At 35.4% G+C, this 16,207-nt stretch overlaps 2 protein-coding genes across 2 annotated transcripts in view; one reads left to right on the top strand and one right to left on the bottom strand.

Moving 5' to 3' along the window:
- Window positions 1-3,963, top strand: part of LOC117119168 (sigma non-opioid intracellular receptor 1-like) — a 4,611-nt gene extending 648 nt beyond the window's left edge. Inside the window, exons 2-4 of the mRNA XM_033263986.1 lie at window positions 1,169-1,369; window positions 1,940-2,032; window positions 3,367-3,963. Of these exons, the coding sequence (XP_033119877.1) occupies window positions 1,169-1,369; window positions 1,940-2,032; window positions 3,367-3,593 (521 nt within the window). The 3' untranslated portion in view covers window positions 3,594-3,963. The remainder of the gene's footprint in view (window positions 1-1,168; window positions 1,370-1,939; window positions 2,033-3,366) is intronic.
- Window positions 3,964-4,157: 194 nt separating this feature from the next.
- Window positions 4,158-11,330, bottom strand: LOC117119167 (pre-mRNA-splicing factor SPF27-like). Its single transcript, XM_033263985.1, has 7 exons — window positions 11,180-11,330; window positions 9,401-9,564; window positions 9,078-9,179; window positions 8,606-8,665; window positions 7,806-7,899; window positions 6,618-6,655; window positions 4,158-4,785 (listed from the first exon to the last, which is right to left on the bottom strand). The coding sequence occupies exons 1-7, from the start codon at window positions 11,252-11,254 to the stop codon at window positions 4,647-4,649; spliced, it is 672 nt and encodes a 223-aa protein (XP_033119876.1). The 5' UTR covers window positions 11,255-11,330; the 3' UTR covers window positions 4,158-4,646.
- Window positions 11,331-16,207: the final 4,877 nt, after the last annotated feature.

Below are 16,207 nucleotides of genomic sequence, written 5' to 3'. Positions count from 1 at the left end.
CAAAAAAAAAAAAAAAAAAAAAAAAAATCTTTAATGACAAACTAATCCGATAAATTAAGCCTGCTTATTTTATAAATCTAAATTTGATTGAAGCATTTATGAACATGATCCAAATATATGTATGGAAACGATAAAAAGAAATGTGTCTCCATCCAAACCAATCGACTTGTAACATTTGCCTTGTTTCTGTTTAAAAGAAAGATACTGTAACACCATTTGATACTGCAATGAACTCTTTAATAATAATATAAAAATAGGTTAGGCCTATATTGTTGATTTAAGTTGTATAATGTCATCCAGCTATCTATAGGCGCCATATATGCATATTGTTAATTAATAATAGTCAAAATTGCCTACCTTCATTGGCTCAACCAACAATGGTGGGGCTGGGGCATATGCTCTGACCCATGGAACTTAGAATTTGGAAAGGTCCCTCACTTCCAAAATGTTGAAAAAGCCAAATGTTCTTTGATGTATTTAATTGATAGCATTTGATTCACAGGTCAGTAACGCCGACATCGTTGTTGTGTTAATGTCAATGCACAAAGGGAAAATTGGCAAAAAAATACTCAATTGTTTAATAATGGTATTCAAAAAAGCAACTTATTTACTGTTTTTAGTATTTTGGGGTTCTTTGTTAAAATTTGGGAGATGTTGAGGAGATTGCTTGAAAATTCTTAATCAAATCGAAAATGTTGGAACGTATATTGGTTTCTAGACCTTGTGCCCGGCCCCGTATTTCAAATTCCTGAATCCACCACTGAGAATTTGTTTTGGACACGCTCCCCACCCCTGGAATTAGTCCGATCTCCTTTCGGACAGATTTAAATTGGATAATGAATATTAATGATATTGTGGTTTGTGGACAAAATCAAAGCTGTTACTGTAAATTGCCAACTTCTTTACCAATCTAATCAACAATTCGCTGCCAATTAAACAAAGTAAATATGTCAAACATTTTTAATTCATGTGTGTCTGCAGCATATTCTGTCACTGTGGCTAGGTCCACTACCAGAAGGTCCTCAAGTTCTAGTCCAAATTCATCTATAATCAGGTTATCCATGGGTTTAATAATAATGCTTGAGATAGAGTACTGTATATCATCTTTGAACCCATTTATCATCATCTTTGAACTCTGAACCCATTTGTCATATCATCTTTAATTCAGACCTTCCCCACAACGATGCTTTTCAACAAGTTGCTGTAGAACTTAGAGAGAAATACCCGGGGCATGTCTTGCCCAAGGAAGATGAACAGTGGATATTTGTGAATGCTGGAGGATGGATGGGGTCCATGTGCCTTCTTCATGCATCCTTAACAGAGTACATCCTGTTCTTTGGCACAGCCGTTGATACTGTTGGACACTCAGGTACAGTAATTATAATTTTCAGTATTTTTATTTATTTATGATTCCAGCTTATGCAGTACAGTAGTTGTCAAGTACGTTTTTGTAACGCTGAGATATGCAATAAGGTTGAATGGAATATGTATCAAGTTGTATCAACATAATTTGCGATTGCGGCAAAGAGGTTTGTGGGACATTTGATCCTCGCTGGATCTTCTAAACTTATTCCTCAATAGGAATCTATCTGATCAGTGCAAAAGCGCTATAAACCAGAGCCCAGTAACACATACAATAAAATACAATCAGTGACAACAAGTATCAGAAGAGTGCAACAAAAATTAAATTAGCCTATAGAAATTTAAAAAATTAAATGTTGTCAGTTAATATTGAAGAAGTTTTGGCAGGGCCTCCTGCAAGCAGCATGGCCTCAATAATGTACCGCCTCTGTTGTATACAGAGAAGAGTTGCTGGTACCGGTTTACCAGTACACGCTCTGATCTAAATAAAATGGCGCTATATAAATGCTGTCATGATACTGTATGTATGCGTGACTATTCATGTTAATATTGAGTAACATTTGTTTTACTACTGTAGGGCGATATTGGGCAAATATCTCTGATACGATTTTGACTGGGACATTTCGACAATGGAAGGAAGGAACAACAGAAAGTGAAGTGTATTATCCAGGTAGGTGAACTGAATGTCATAGATGATTATTTACAGCCCTGCAGTAGTAATAAAGTAAAACACAAAGGGATCAGTGGCAGATTCAAAGGGACCCAGCAGCCCAGGTCCCCCTTTAATTTACAAAAACAAAGAAAAAAAAAAAGTGGGGAAAAAAGAAAATTCAATTTTAATAAGTCTGAGAGTGCCATTTTCGGCAATCTAGAGGTGCCATATCATAAATATTCTTACCTCATTCCAGGGGTGGCACCAGGATTTGCCAGATGGGGGGGGGATGCCAGGGGAAAATTTCCCTGACAAAAGCAAAGTGGGCCTGGTTGAGCTTTGATTGAAAGGTTTCGAAAGTGGTCCAGGGGGTGAAGCCCCGATAATTTTGACAATTTATAAGGTTTCAAAGGCTTTAATCAATTTTAGTCTAATTTGTAGAAAATACATATATTTTTTTCTCCCCCACGAATTGTGCTTTTTCTCCCCGAAGGGGTGGGCCAGCTCACCCTGACAGGGGGCCTTGGCCCCCTGCCTCATCGCTAACTATGGTGGGTTTGAAGTGGTTTCGGAACAATCATGCCAGAATCGTTATACAACGTAATTTTACGTGTTGTAAATTTTGTGCGGTAATCAGTTGTCATGCAAAGCCTATCACGTTTCACAATTTGACATCAAATACTGTAAAGAAATTTTTATCAAAAAATAAATCCTTTCGGTCATTTATACTGGGTATTAACAATTTTTATTTTTATTTTTTTTTTAATTTTTAATTTGTGATTTCAGTTTTGTCATTCCGAATTTGGAATTTTTTGGCAGGGCCTCTGGGGACCTGCAGCAGCCATAGTGCAGCGCCAGTACTTACTGTATCCCACCGAACTCTAATGCGGGGTTATTTAAGCAGCCGCTAATGGAACTTGAAGAAATATAACAGCTTGGCCGAAGGCTTAGGCTATGTTCTCACTCAGCTGCTAACGGTTAGCAGGATAGCTGCCGTGCGTCCATACGAGAAAATCCCAATCCGGATACCAAAAATATGATGTTCGAATCACTGGCCAATAAGAAACTGTAAACTGTAGATGCGTATGTGTGATTGGTTGATGATATAAAGGGGTTAACTTGCTAACCGATAGTGATATCTGGATACTGCTAACGGTAAGCGCTAACCGATTGGGCATTCTCACGCAGGTGCTAAAAGTTAGCGATAACAGTTAGCTCCCGATCCGGATACAAGGGCTCTCGTGAAAACCAGCCTTTACTTAGCTAAGCTGTCTTGCTTTTTATTTTTTTGTTTTGTTCATTGTCGTGTTTTGTATTGCAGTATTAACAACCACAATAATATCATTTCTTAGGTGCTACTTTACTTCATAGTTGGGGAGAAGCAACTTCTGTCCAGTGGTCAGCAGGTACTTGGATGGTGGAATATGGTCGTGGATTTATTCCCTCAACAGTGCCGTTCGCTCTTTCAGACACCCTCTTTGGTACGCAGGACTTACTAACAATGTTCTATACATTTAAAATCTATGGAAAAGCATTGTTATTAGAAGGACAATTTTTTCTAGATTCATTACTTAATTAAATGTATTTTTTCAGGAAGCTTGGTATCTTACAATGGCATTAATTTTTAAATCTGATGAGTCAATCACTTAAGTGTAATAAACATGGTGTTTAAACCGAATTATATATATTTGTAATATAAGTTTTAATAATTTATGAAATTGTAAATTTTGTTTGATTTTTACATGCCAATGAAATGTAAAAATATATAAGATGATCACTAAAAATCTTGGTGGAAAAATAAAGATTTTATAAAAATATAAGATTAATGTGTTTCATTACATACTGTCAATATATACAGTATTTGTAATAATGTAATGTGATTGTTTACTGCTGTACTAATAATTTATGTAATTGTAAGTTAATAAAATAGGCAACAAAAGTAAAAAAAAAAACAAAACTAAGATGATCACTAATAATCCTGATACAGTTAAACTTGCCTAATTTCTAAAGTCTTATGTCATTTTACATTATTTAACTATCTGTAAGTCAAATTTTGTCTAAGTCAAACAATATTTAATTGCATTTTAGATTCGACTTAGGCAAATTCAACTGTATATATAAAGGGGTTATAACAATACAGATCTCCCTTTCATTCATTCATCAACATTTATTTCAATTAATGTAATCGTTGCATTATTTTACATATTTAACAAATCTACTGCCACAGGATGTGGTAATCATTTGCATAAAAGAATTCTACAGATATTTCTTTTTTAATATTTTGCATCATGTTGCTCATGACATAGTTCATTTTATGATACTTATTAAAACAAGATTTCTGAAGAGTTGGGTCGTTGCTTGTGTTCTCTCTGCTTCCTGTAGCAAATACACTAAAGGGTGTTGAAACTCATGTACTCTACGCTGCAACGATGAGGTTCAACATACAGGTAAGCTGCACTCAAAACTTTCATGTTAAATTGAGGGCGCCATTGAAAATGATGTCCAACATACATGTATTTTGATAGTGTAACTCTCTGGAGCTGCAACAATGTTAGTCAATAGAGAGCAGCAGATTTACATGTAGGCTGCCAGGGACTGGTTTTCTCAAATGTAAGGTCATCTTTTCCAAACTTCATTCGGCATTAACTTCTTCTGTTACAGGCCCTCTACCCCGTAATTTGCGTTCTTTATCCTTCAGTTCCTCCACTTCTTGCTCCAGTTCCATGCACACTCTCTCAATCTCATAGTTCTTGGCAACAAGTGAGATCCAGCTATAAGATTTTCAGAGGATGCAAAAATTACCTTTAAGCATTTTAAGTGACTTTAACAACAATATGATGACATATCCACCTATTCATTCAACAATGAACTATCTAGCTGATCATTTGGGCCCATCACTGCTCTATAAGCAAATTACTAATACTGTAGTGAGCAGTTCGCCGAGAGGTAATGTTCCTCTTTCTTGTGCTGAAGACCCCGGTTCAAAACCTGGCCAAGGTTAGATATTAATCGGAGTATAATCGTTTGGCTCGATAAAGAACATGTTCGATATTGTTACATGTTGTGGTTAATAATAAATTAAATATGAAAAGATGAAGATGAAAATTATAACATGAAATTAACTAAAAATGATTTACGTGAATTGTTCCTATTTGCCACTGCAAAAACTAATTTTATTTTCAACAATGAAATTTATGATCAAATTGATGGGGTTTCAATGGGCTCGCCTTTGGCACCTGTTTTGGCGAATTTATTTATGGGTCACCATGAACAAACTTGGCTGACCAACTTCACCCACACACTGGTTACGTTCTACCGTCGTTATGTTGATGATATTTTCTGTATACTAAACTCTTAAACTAAACTAAATTTTTTGATTATATTAACAAACAGCACTCGAAAATTAAGTTCACAGTGGAAAATGAAATTAATAAACGACTACTTTTTTTAGAAGTTTTGCTAGATAATGGTGTTTCATTTCTGAAAACATCGGTGTATAGGAAACCTACTTTCACGGGACTCCTCACTAATTTTCTAAGCTTTACAGTGTCATCTTACAAAAACGGCCTTATTCGCACAATAATTGATAGAGTATATAAGTTAAATAATTCTTGGCTAGGTTTTCTAAATGATATTGAAGTTCCTTAGAACCATCTTATGTAAAAATGGTTTCCCTAGTAACCTTACTGTTGACAAAATTAATAGATAATTAAGTGATGCTCATGTCCATTGTTCTGGTTCTAAAGAGACCCCTAAAAACAAAAATAATGTTTGCTATTTTAAATTGACATATTTACAGTTTGCACGTAATACGCAAAGCAGAATTAACAAAATTACTAGTAAATATTGTCATGGAATTGCAATTAAGCTGGCTTTTAAATTGTTCAAAATTTCTAATTTTCTAGGAGTGAAGGATCCCGTTCCCGAAGTGTTCCGTGCTCGTGTTGTATACAAATTTACTTGTGTGGGATGTAATTCCACGTATATTGGAGAAACCAATAGAAGAATTTCAACATGAGTGCAAGAACACTTCAGGGATGGGAATTCTCATATTTTTCAACATTTGCAGGCTTCAGAACGCTGTCGGGATCTTGCTAATGAGAGATGTTTCACCGTTCTTGATTCTGCAGATTCAGCTTATAAACTCAAAGTTAAGGAAGCTTTGCAATTACCTGGAACAATCCATCCCTTAATAAGCAAATTTACAACTTGAATATCACGCTTGCTGTTTGCTTATGTACTAATTTACATAACAATCCGCAGTGACGGGTGGTGTCTACGTTTTGTGGTTTGCTTCATTAGTCGCTTTTCTAATTTGCTTATTTACATACATGTGTATAAAGTCATATAGACTTTGGCAAAATTTGTCATCTTTCGCACTGATGATGAGAATCGTTTTCTCAAAATATGTTTGCTATATGATCGGGCTCAATGAGTCCATGATCATGATTAAAGTCTATTACTTGCTTTATAAAGTCCCCTGTGGTGTTTTTACTTATACAAAATTTTGGTGGCATTATTTATGACCTATCAAATAAAATATTATAATAAAGTATTATCATTTTAATTAATTAGTTTCTGAACTAAAAAATTGTTATCTTACCTTTCCTCTAGCTGCCTAAGTTCTCTGCCAGCAACTATCTATAAATGAAAAGAGAGATAAAGGATTAAAACTAATAATGTTTTACAATCATTTAAAAAATGTACAGGGGTATACTTACACAGGACTACTGTAAAACCTCAAATAAAAGCCTAATGGGCTTAATCTTGAGAAGCCCATCTCGAATTGAAGCCCCCTTTTCAGTTTGCAAAAATAGCCTCGAATAGAAGCCCATCTAGAAAAGAAAGCAGCCCAGGGCTTCAATTCAAGGTTTTACAGTAAAGTATCCTTAAATGTGTATGTGATCTGTTATAAAGTACGATTGCTACAGAGCCACTTCGAAACCTGGACTTGTGGACTTTCAACTTTATGGTCAAAAACATATTTTACTGACAAAGGTTGATAAAGTATTGTATGATTCTTTATTTACTTCTTGAAACAGACAAAGTTTTCCTAAACAGTAGTTTAAGACCACTTTGCTAGGGAGTCCCGGAAATGAAAATTCTAACGATAATATGCCAGAAGATAACCATTGCAAATTTGCCATATATGAGCAAAATACGATAAAGGAACCAAACTGAAGTAAATAGGTGATTGACATCTGTCACCTCGTCAAAGAATAAGATGACCAGTGAAAAACATTTCAATACAGTGATGAAGTTTATGATGCGAGTTATTGATATCCGGTCATGAGACATATAGTGGGTATAACTATTGTATTCAGAATTTACAGTGCGATCAATGTAAAAGTATAGGAAAAGGTAATTTTATGGTTTTGAAAACAACCGTCCACTATTAACGTGAGCAATAACTCACGAGGAAAGGCACTACAATTGTTCAAAATAGTGTTCATTTACTTATTCTAGCGTTTGCTGTGCTTTGTATATAATTTATGTGATCCTTTGTAAACCATAACCAGCCTAGAAATCATAGCGTGTCAAAATCGCAGTTTGGGGGCTGAAGACTTTCATGCATACCTAAATAGGCTGTAGATATGCGGGGCCTATAATAATTTTGGAGCATTACGACAAAATTCTCAAGTTCAATTTTAGTTTACTGGCATTCCAACCTATTTTTCCTATTACCGAGCATCACGTGTGCTGCCTATTTACAATTTATACCCACTATACGTCATGTGACCAACCTTGCGGAATCGGTCTATTCCATGTTAATGTAATTTTTCAAACCTACCTGATCATTTTTTCTTTTCCAATTTATCTCCTGTATCCGTTTTCTCAACGCTTGCTGTATCTTTTGAGCACTATCCAACACCTTGACTAAAATCCTTAAAAAAATATTGAAGACGGGATGATTATGGATGTGGATACCATGACCTGATGATGGTGAATATTCAATTAATGATATTTATTAATTCCTTACAGAGACCTAGTACTTTTCCTTAACTTACATTTTATACTTTTATTTTTAACCCATAACCAAGTATCAGCATTGTAATTTTTTTTTAAATTATTTATTTTCTCTCTATTTTTTTTACTGTCTATTTATTTAAGTATAAAATTAATAAATGTTTTGAGTAGTAAGTGTTAATGCTGTTTTGACGGTGCTGTTTTTATGTTTTCCATTCTATAAAGTGTCCCCACTGTCGGATGTGATTCTGGGCAGGCTCTGTCTCAGGGCCCCAAAGTCGGGGACATCAGACACCTGTCAGGAAATCCTGGTGTTCCCCTAATATACATAGCTTTGCAGTATATTATGTAAGCAAGCCAAGACTATTTAAAAATATCTGGGTCACATAAATTATTACTTGGGTCCTTACATCGGAAACATTGGACCCACTATTGGGCAAATCCTGGGGCCACCCCTGATATACATAGCACTGCAGTAGAGTGAACAAGACAACAATACATTTTGACAATATCTGGGTCACATAACCGCTTCATTTACAGAAAACAATGTGAGTAAAATTGTTGAATTAAATAAAAAAAACATAATTAAATTTTATCTAAAATTATAACAATTTCCATACTCACTCATTGTGTAATTTCCATGCATTTGCTCCATACCTTGACATTAATTCCAAGTTTGCAATTCTATGTAAGAATTACGAAAAAAAAAAATTTAGCACAAACATTATAAAATAGACAATAGAATCCCAGTGATTGATGTCTCTATTTGGATTATTTTCTGATGCGGGATACACCAATATGCACATAGGCCATACAGCATATTAGACCAACAATTTAATTGTGTCATGAGAAAGACGGAGTGTTATCAAAACTTGTATTTGAGACATCCAGTTGAAAAACAAGAAGTGCAGCAGATAGAATTGAACCAGCACACACCCACACCTCCTACACATACACACACACAGTTGCTAGCACCAGCTTACCAGACGTCACTGGGTTGCTGCCTTGAAAAAAAAAAAAAAAAATCAGTTTGAAAGTAAATACTTATTTTGTTTCCAATGTTTTTGTAAACCCTCACAACTACTGGCAAACCTACCTGGCAGACTGATGCTCCAGTTGGGCCATGGAATTATCCACACACTCATTCCAAGCTGTGATGTCGTTTTGCCTGCCGGATGGGGGTGGGGGTAATTCATATCTAAAAAAAAATATCTTTATCTTTTATAAATATTTCTATGGTGCGCGAGATAATACAACAAAATAGACGTGAAAAGTGGATACTCTTGAAGAGACTCTTGGAGAGACTCGCGCATTTTTGAGTTGGCAGGTGTATTTATTTTTTTTCTCCCAGAACACAGCATTGTTGTGCACAAACCAGAATGTTATTACTACTGCTGTATTGTCTTTAAATACACATACCTCTTCATGCTAAGCATTTCCATTGGTAGTCTTGCAGCAAGTCTTTCAAATTCAATCTTCATCACCTCTGTCTCGACGGGCATGTGTTCAACAACAGGCAAGTGCTCCAGATAGTTTTTTGTTGGCCGATAACGTCTAGTTTCTTCGTCAACAAGTGCATAGGCCTTGAATATAAAGTTAGTGAAATTAGTTTAAGTTTAACTGTATTGGGCCACTAGGCCTACTGTACTACAGTATAAAACAGTTTGTCAAATGAATATTCACTGTCATGTATATCTGATGGGGGAAAGTTGAGGGGGGGGGGGGGGGGGGGCCTCGAGGATGAAGCACGCCAGCTGGCAAAAAGTAAAATAAAGGGATGTTTAACTGCTTTAGTGTAAACAATTGTGCTTTACAGGATATACACTGAAGTAAAATAAACTTTCGGCAAACTAGGGTTACATTTTTTGGTTGGAAATTTGATATTCATAAAAACTGGGTTTCGGCGAAGTGTACTCTGCAATATGAGAAAATGGATGCGCGAGAGAATGACAAACCAGTAATTTTTTTTAGTTGGTCTTTATTAATAAAGTAATTATCAGTATTTAGGGTATTTAATTTTAATAATAACAGTCCTTTCAATGAATCAAACTGACTGAAAACATACTACAATACAGATATAGTCGGTTAAACTGGTTTGCCGCACGTGTCCTGTGCGGGGAATAAATCCTCTGCGCAAAACTTTAGGCATAGGCATAGCGATTCCATCCATGCATTTTGGAAAATGAGGAACAAAATCTGAGAAGATTTTGCCGAAAAATAAGACTTTGACGTAATCTTAATTATAATAACCAACGTATTATGCATAATTTGCGATCATGTGCAACTACCTGTATTTTCCCGTCGACTGTCGGCGCAAATATGAGCTAGTTTTTGAGGTATCATCCGCGCAATTTAAAAAACTTTATACAGTATGAAACAAGTCCTACACTGCTGTAAATAAAGAGTGACCACAGGGCTGTATATTAAGATTTGGTCAAAGCCTAATTTTCCGCAAATCTGCGCGGAAATCAGACATTATTTTCAGAAATGCACGGGCAGATTTTTAGGTCAAATTTTTGCTCGGAGGATACATTCCGAATCCCTGTGTAGTATGCTACTACTACGCCTAGCTAGGCGTAGGCCTATTGCTAGGGCCTCCCTAGTCTAGGCTAGGCCTAGCCCGCGCCCTGGATAGAAGGAACAAAAAAAATCAATCCAAAAACAAGGAGCACATTTAAAAAGATATGGTATGCAAGTTAGGCCTAATGACTATGTCTTAACTACACTAATAATAATATAAGAGACCTCACTATAACAACTCCCTGAAGAGACCAAACAAAAGTAAGTAAGTAGGCCTACTACTAGGCTAGCCTAGTTATTATAGTCTTTTTAGAAGGTTATGCTAGGAAGATGACATTACCTAGCCTAGGCCTAGCCCTAGGTTTAGACCGTATTAAATTAGTCTAAACTAAGTCTAAGGCCATTTTAGTAAAGCCCAGGCCAACTCGTCTCGTTACTTAGAGGACGAGCCTACATCTAGCTAGCTAGGCCTAGGCTAGTAAGTAGTAGTACTACTAGCTAGCTAGGCCTAGCCTAGCCCTAGTCTTCTTAGTTTAGTCCAGCCAGCAGGGAGTTGTTATAGGCCTAGTGGCCTAGGCCTCGCAGGAAAAGGCCCGGCCTAGCATCTGCTATTTGGTAGTCAAATCCAAATACTGAATATAATACAGAAGTCATACAGTGCTTTTACACTATTCATACCGCTTCTCTGACACCAGGTTCATCATAACCTTGGTCGTAGTACGGCAAAGCATCAACAATTACTTCCCCCGCCATGTTTCGTTTATGCTTTTCGCTTGCTTGTTTGTTGGTTATGTAATTATATGAACTCACTGAAATACTAAACTCACAAAAGAGGTCGCCCTATTGAATTTGCATTCATGTTGGGTTATGGAGGAAAGTGCATGGCACCTTGCCAATCTGGTTCACTCATTCTTTTGTGCAGTATAGTTCACAGAGATTGCAGGGGTTTATAGTGTCATGCCAGTGAGTGCCTCCACCTACCAAGTACGAGTTGATCATTTCAGATCTCAGTGAGTCAATTCAGAGAAACAAATCATACACTTTGAACATTATGTGCGATAAATTTTATTTTTGTGTGTATGTAGGCCTACAGTGTATTCTATTCAATTCAATTTACCTTTATTTCGGAATCACATATCCAAAGCATGAAACACAAAGCATAAAAAATATATGAAAAGAAAGAAAAGTAACAAAGATTATGCATGCAGGCCGGACGTCACTGGGGGATGGGGTGGTGGTTGGGGTGCGAATGGAAATGCGCGGATCCCAGAGAATAATGCGGAACTAAATCCCTTTTCCAATGAAAACCTTATGATCATTTTTAAAAAAGTTTTAACCCACTTAGTGGAACTAATTTGCTGCCATGCACATCTACCATGGGGGTGGGGGAGGTATCTTGATTGCCATACAGTCACTATCCCTCTCAATATTGAATATCTGTATGCATAGTATTGAAAAGAATACTAATATTGAGGTTTTCAAATGGTACATACATCACATTTATTTGCATTATCATTTTTTTTCATGTGTCTGTGTTTATTCAAACATGTAAATTATTGCCTAATCAATGGTGCGTGCACGTAGGAGTAATTCTGGTAATAGTAATAACACCGGGGCCTAGAATAGGCCCTATAAGAAATCAACTTCATATTTGTGTTTTATTACGATACCAAAACATTAAATAAATACCCAAGTTGGGGCCCGGTCCGTCTGAACATATTTCCATCAGATCATCTAAATAAGTAACAAATTAACGAAAATGTATTTGTCTTACTAAGAAAATACTTGTTGACAATATTAACCGGGTGCTATTTTTTCTTACGTTATTGTTTGACTTTTATGTAAAGTGTGTTGGTGTCGAAACTGAATACTATAAAGCCATATGAGGTAGCAGTTTATGTAGTGATCTATGAATAGAAATGATAAATGAATAGTTTCCCAATATGGTCTGGCCAGAGTGGTTGTTATTGCGGTTGCTTTTGTCATTGTAGTTATTTTTTAAACTATAATTATTGTTGTGGTTGTTCTTAAAAAAATCTTTATGAATTAGATGATACCAATTTCGGTTATTTCTTTTTTAGGCTAAGATCAAGCTGGAGATATATCAAATAGCCGCCACCGAAGGGAGCGAAAAAAGCTAGGTGGGGACGGTGCAGACGCACCTATCACTGCACTTATTTCCATTAAACACGACGTAAAATATGGACTTTTTCATTGATCTTAGAAATTGATTATGAGGACAATGTACTCAGTTTACAAATTAGTGTGAAAATAACATAAATAAAACTTTATTCATTCCACCACCTATGGTACAATACCGAAACCAAGAAGACAATGCATGTAAGCAGGTCCGGCGCTAACTTATAAAGTTATGCTTTATATAAACATCAAACGGATACAAAGATAAGAAAGTATAATACATACTCCAAGTATTGAAATACACGCCATCGTGTTGGGATTCAATATTTCAACATTAATTATGTCATCATCAGGAATGCCATTCCTGATGATGACATAATTAACGTGTATTTCAATACTTGGAGTATGTATTATACTTTCTTATCTGAGATTAATCAGTGGACCTTTCGGATACAAACATCGTACTTAACTCGCCTAAAGAGGACCGAAACCAAGAAGACAATGCATGTAAGCAGGTCCGGCGCTAACTTATAAATTTATGCTTTATATAAACATCAAACGGATACAAACATCGTACTTAGCTCGCCTAAAGAGGTTACTCGAGGAGCTGAGCGTTTTTTGTTATTATAAAAGACCCGATTTCAATACTCGGCACAGAGCCGGATTTCGAACCCGTGCGCTGGCGTTCAGGAGGAAGGAACCATACCAATTAGCCAAACGCTCAGCTCAAGACAATGCAACTTATGGCCAATGAAATGGTTTTAAGAAAGAAACCCGAATGGAAGAAAGTCAAAAAAGATTATAGTTATTTGAGTACTGTATTCTTTTTGTTATTAAACTTGTTAATAATAACGGGTTTCTTTGAGTAATTTTTATTGAATTTCAATGATTTTTTTTAAATTTTTTATGGTGCTTTGTATATACTCTTTGTAACCGTTCCACTTTAGTTTTTAACTGCCGGCCATGGATGTATGTTTGTTCACACCGAAATAAATAAGTAAATACAGGAGAGGTTTGGGCATTAGTTGCAATTTAGCTTCTCAGGTTGAGACAGTTGCGTAGTCGGTATATTTGGCGAGACTTTATACTACCTTGTTTCGCGAGCTTATTTTTTAAAAGATCGTCAGGACTGCGGGAACTGAAAATAAAATTTTGGTTTTCCGTTTTGCCAAAAACATCAAGACGGAAGAGAAAATAAAAATAAAATATTATTAGTAAATGTAGACAGTGCAGGAATGGGATAGTTAAATGCTTTAAATTTATATAATTATGAAGAAAGGCCTACATATCTTTGACCTATTTTTTTTTTTTTTTTTTTTTTTTAAGGCAGCGGAAGGCGTAACAAAATTAAAGAAAAACTCTTTATTTTCTCTGTTTTTTTTTTTTTTCTTTTGTGGCGCGGCGGGTGCGCCAATTGGCCAAAAATAAAAATTTCATTTTTATTCGAAATCATCATTATTGGCGGGTGGTGGGTTTGCTAAACAAGGTATGAAAATCAGGCGGTATTTGGGAAGGACGACTTGATTCCTGAATCGTTTAAACGTGGCACCAAGACCTCTGATGATTAGTGCCTAAAATGTATTACAAAAACGTAAATACAATAATGACATATTGAATATTATTGTATATTTTCGGAAAATAATTCAGTCACTCGATAGAAAGGTCATTCCAAGTTTACTTCCTTTCTTTCGAGTTGTCCCTCCCCAGTTTATATCGTCGGAAAATCTACCGATAATCAATGGTTCAAAAGGACATCGAAAAACTAGCAAGTTAAAACAATGTAATGGTAATGGTGATATACTTTTATAGCGCATACTACGAAATCGTCTATGCCCCCAGAAACCACAGCTGAAGTGCACAATTTAAAAAAATTGAAGAATCAAACACCAAAACTAAAGGAAGAGGAATCAAGTTCAGAATTAAAACAAGAGCGACTGCTCACCGGTATGCGCGTTCCTACACGGTAAAAAGACATAAAAGACGGTACATGCGCAAGTTATTATATTGCGTTGTTTGGAAGAGCTAAATAGAAATTTTTAATTAATTAGGATGTTTATTTCTACAAAAAAATGTTGATTTGTACAAAATTAAAATATCTTAAAATTGAAAAAAATGTCTCAAAAATTGGAAAGAAAAATTGAATACCAAGACGCGATTCAAACAAACAACCTTCTAATTTCTTTAGAAAACATCCTTAACCGACTGCGCTATCTATGCGGCGTGCTCTATAATGGTAATGAGAGTGTGCATCCCTTGCTGAGACCCCTTTTTTTTGTGTGTAGGAGGAACCATGGGGTCTAACTTAAAAAAGGGCGATTTTGTTAGAAATCACCTCTAGTTTATGTGTACACAATTTCCTGCACGTCCGTTCAAAAACTAGCGACGCTGGACGCTTTGGTAACAAGAGCAAGAACAGCGCCTTGCACGGCAAGAAATGCGATTTGAGCAGATACCGTACTTGATGGCAGTCGTAAATGGAGAAGCAACAATAAAGAACGTGTAATGTAATTCGAGTCTAATTAGAAATTGTGATTATAAAATAATGAATGTGGGCCACCATATCCGATTCAAGAGAGGGCCAAATTCAACAGAGTGGCTTTAAATTATATGGTCGCTGTTGAAAATAAATATTAAAATATAAATACCGTAAATAATAATAAATAACAACAACATATAATAATAATAATAATAATAATAATAATAATAATAATAATAATAATAATAATAATAATAATAATAATAATAATAATAATAATAGGTCATGAATAATGGCACCATAATTTCGAATATTAAAACAAACAAACTATTTAATCGAATTAGGCCTCTGATCGCGGGCTCAATAATGAGCCCGATCGTGTTCTAGCAAACGTATTTTAATCCTATATAAACCTTGGCAAAGTCGGTATTTTCGCACTGATGATGGGAATAATATTTCGGAAACATGTTTGCTACTACACGATCGGGCTCATTATTGAGCCCGCGATCAGTAGTTCGATTAAAGAGCGGTTGTTTGTTTATTGAATGCCTCGTAGTGTTTTTACTTATGATGATGATGATAATAATAATAATAATAATAATAATAATAATAATAATAATAATAAAGATGATGATGATGATGGTGATGATAGTAATAATAATATTAATAATAATAATAATAATAATATTAAACTATGATCTCCATAATCATATTTCAAAAAAACGTTTAAATATTAGCATGATACACACATTTTTGAATAAAAAATGGAGGCTGACCAATAATTATGAATTAGTTTATTACATAAAATATAATCTGATATTTAAAAATACTGTAGAAACATGTATACAAAATACCTCACATGTTACTCTTAAGATAGTGTCTAAAAAATAGTAACTTAAAGGAAATCAAGTGCAGTATAAAAGAACACATTTTTTCACCAAAACATTATGAGCTCCAGTTTGATGCTCCTCTTGGTATTTTTGGCCATCAATCCGCGTGGAAATTCGTATTTTTGTGAAGGCCTTTTTACTTATTCCCCACTAAATACTGAATGATCCTCAGCTCAGGTGTCGTGACTCGTAGCCTAGGCA

Source organism: Anneissia japonica, unplaced genomic scaffold (genome assembly GCF_011630105.1).
Source record: "Anneissia japonica isolate Jap-2015-1 unplaced genomic scaffold, ASM1163010v1 scaffold287863_len737641_cov155, whole genome shotgun sequence".
NCBI lineage: Eukaryota > Metazoa > Echinodermata > Crinoidea > Comatulida > Comatulidae > Anneissia > Anneissia japonica.
Note: the sequence above shows the minus strand (reverse complement) of the source record. Positions and strands in the feature narration are given on the sequence as shown.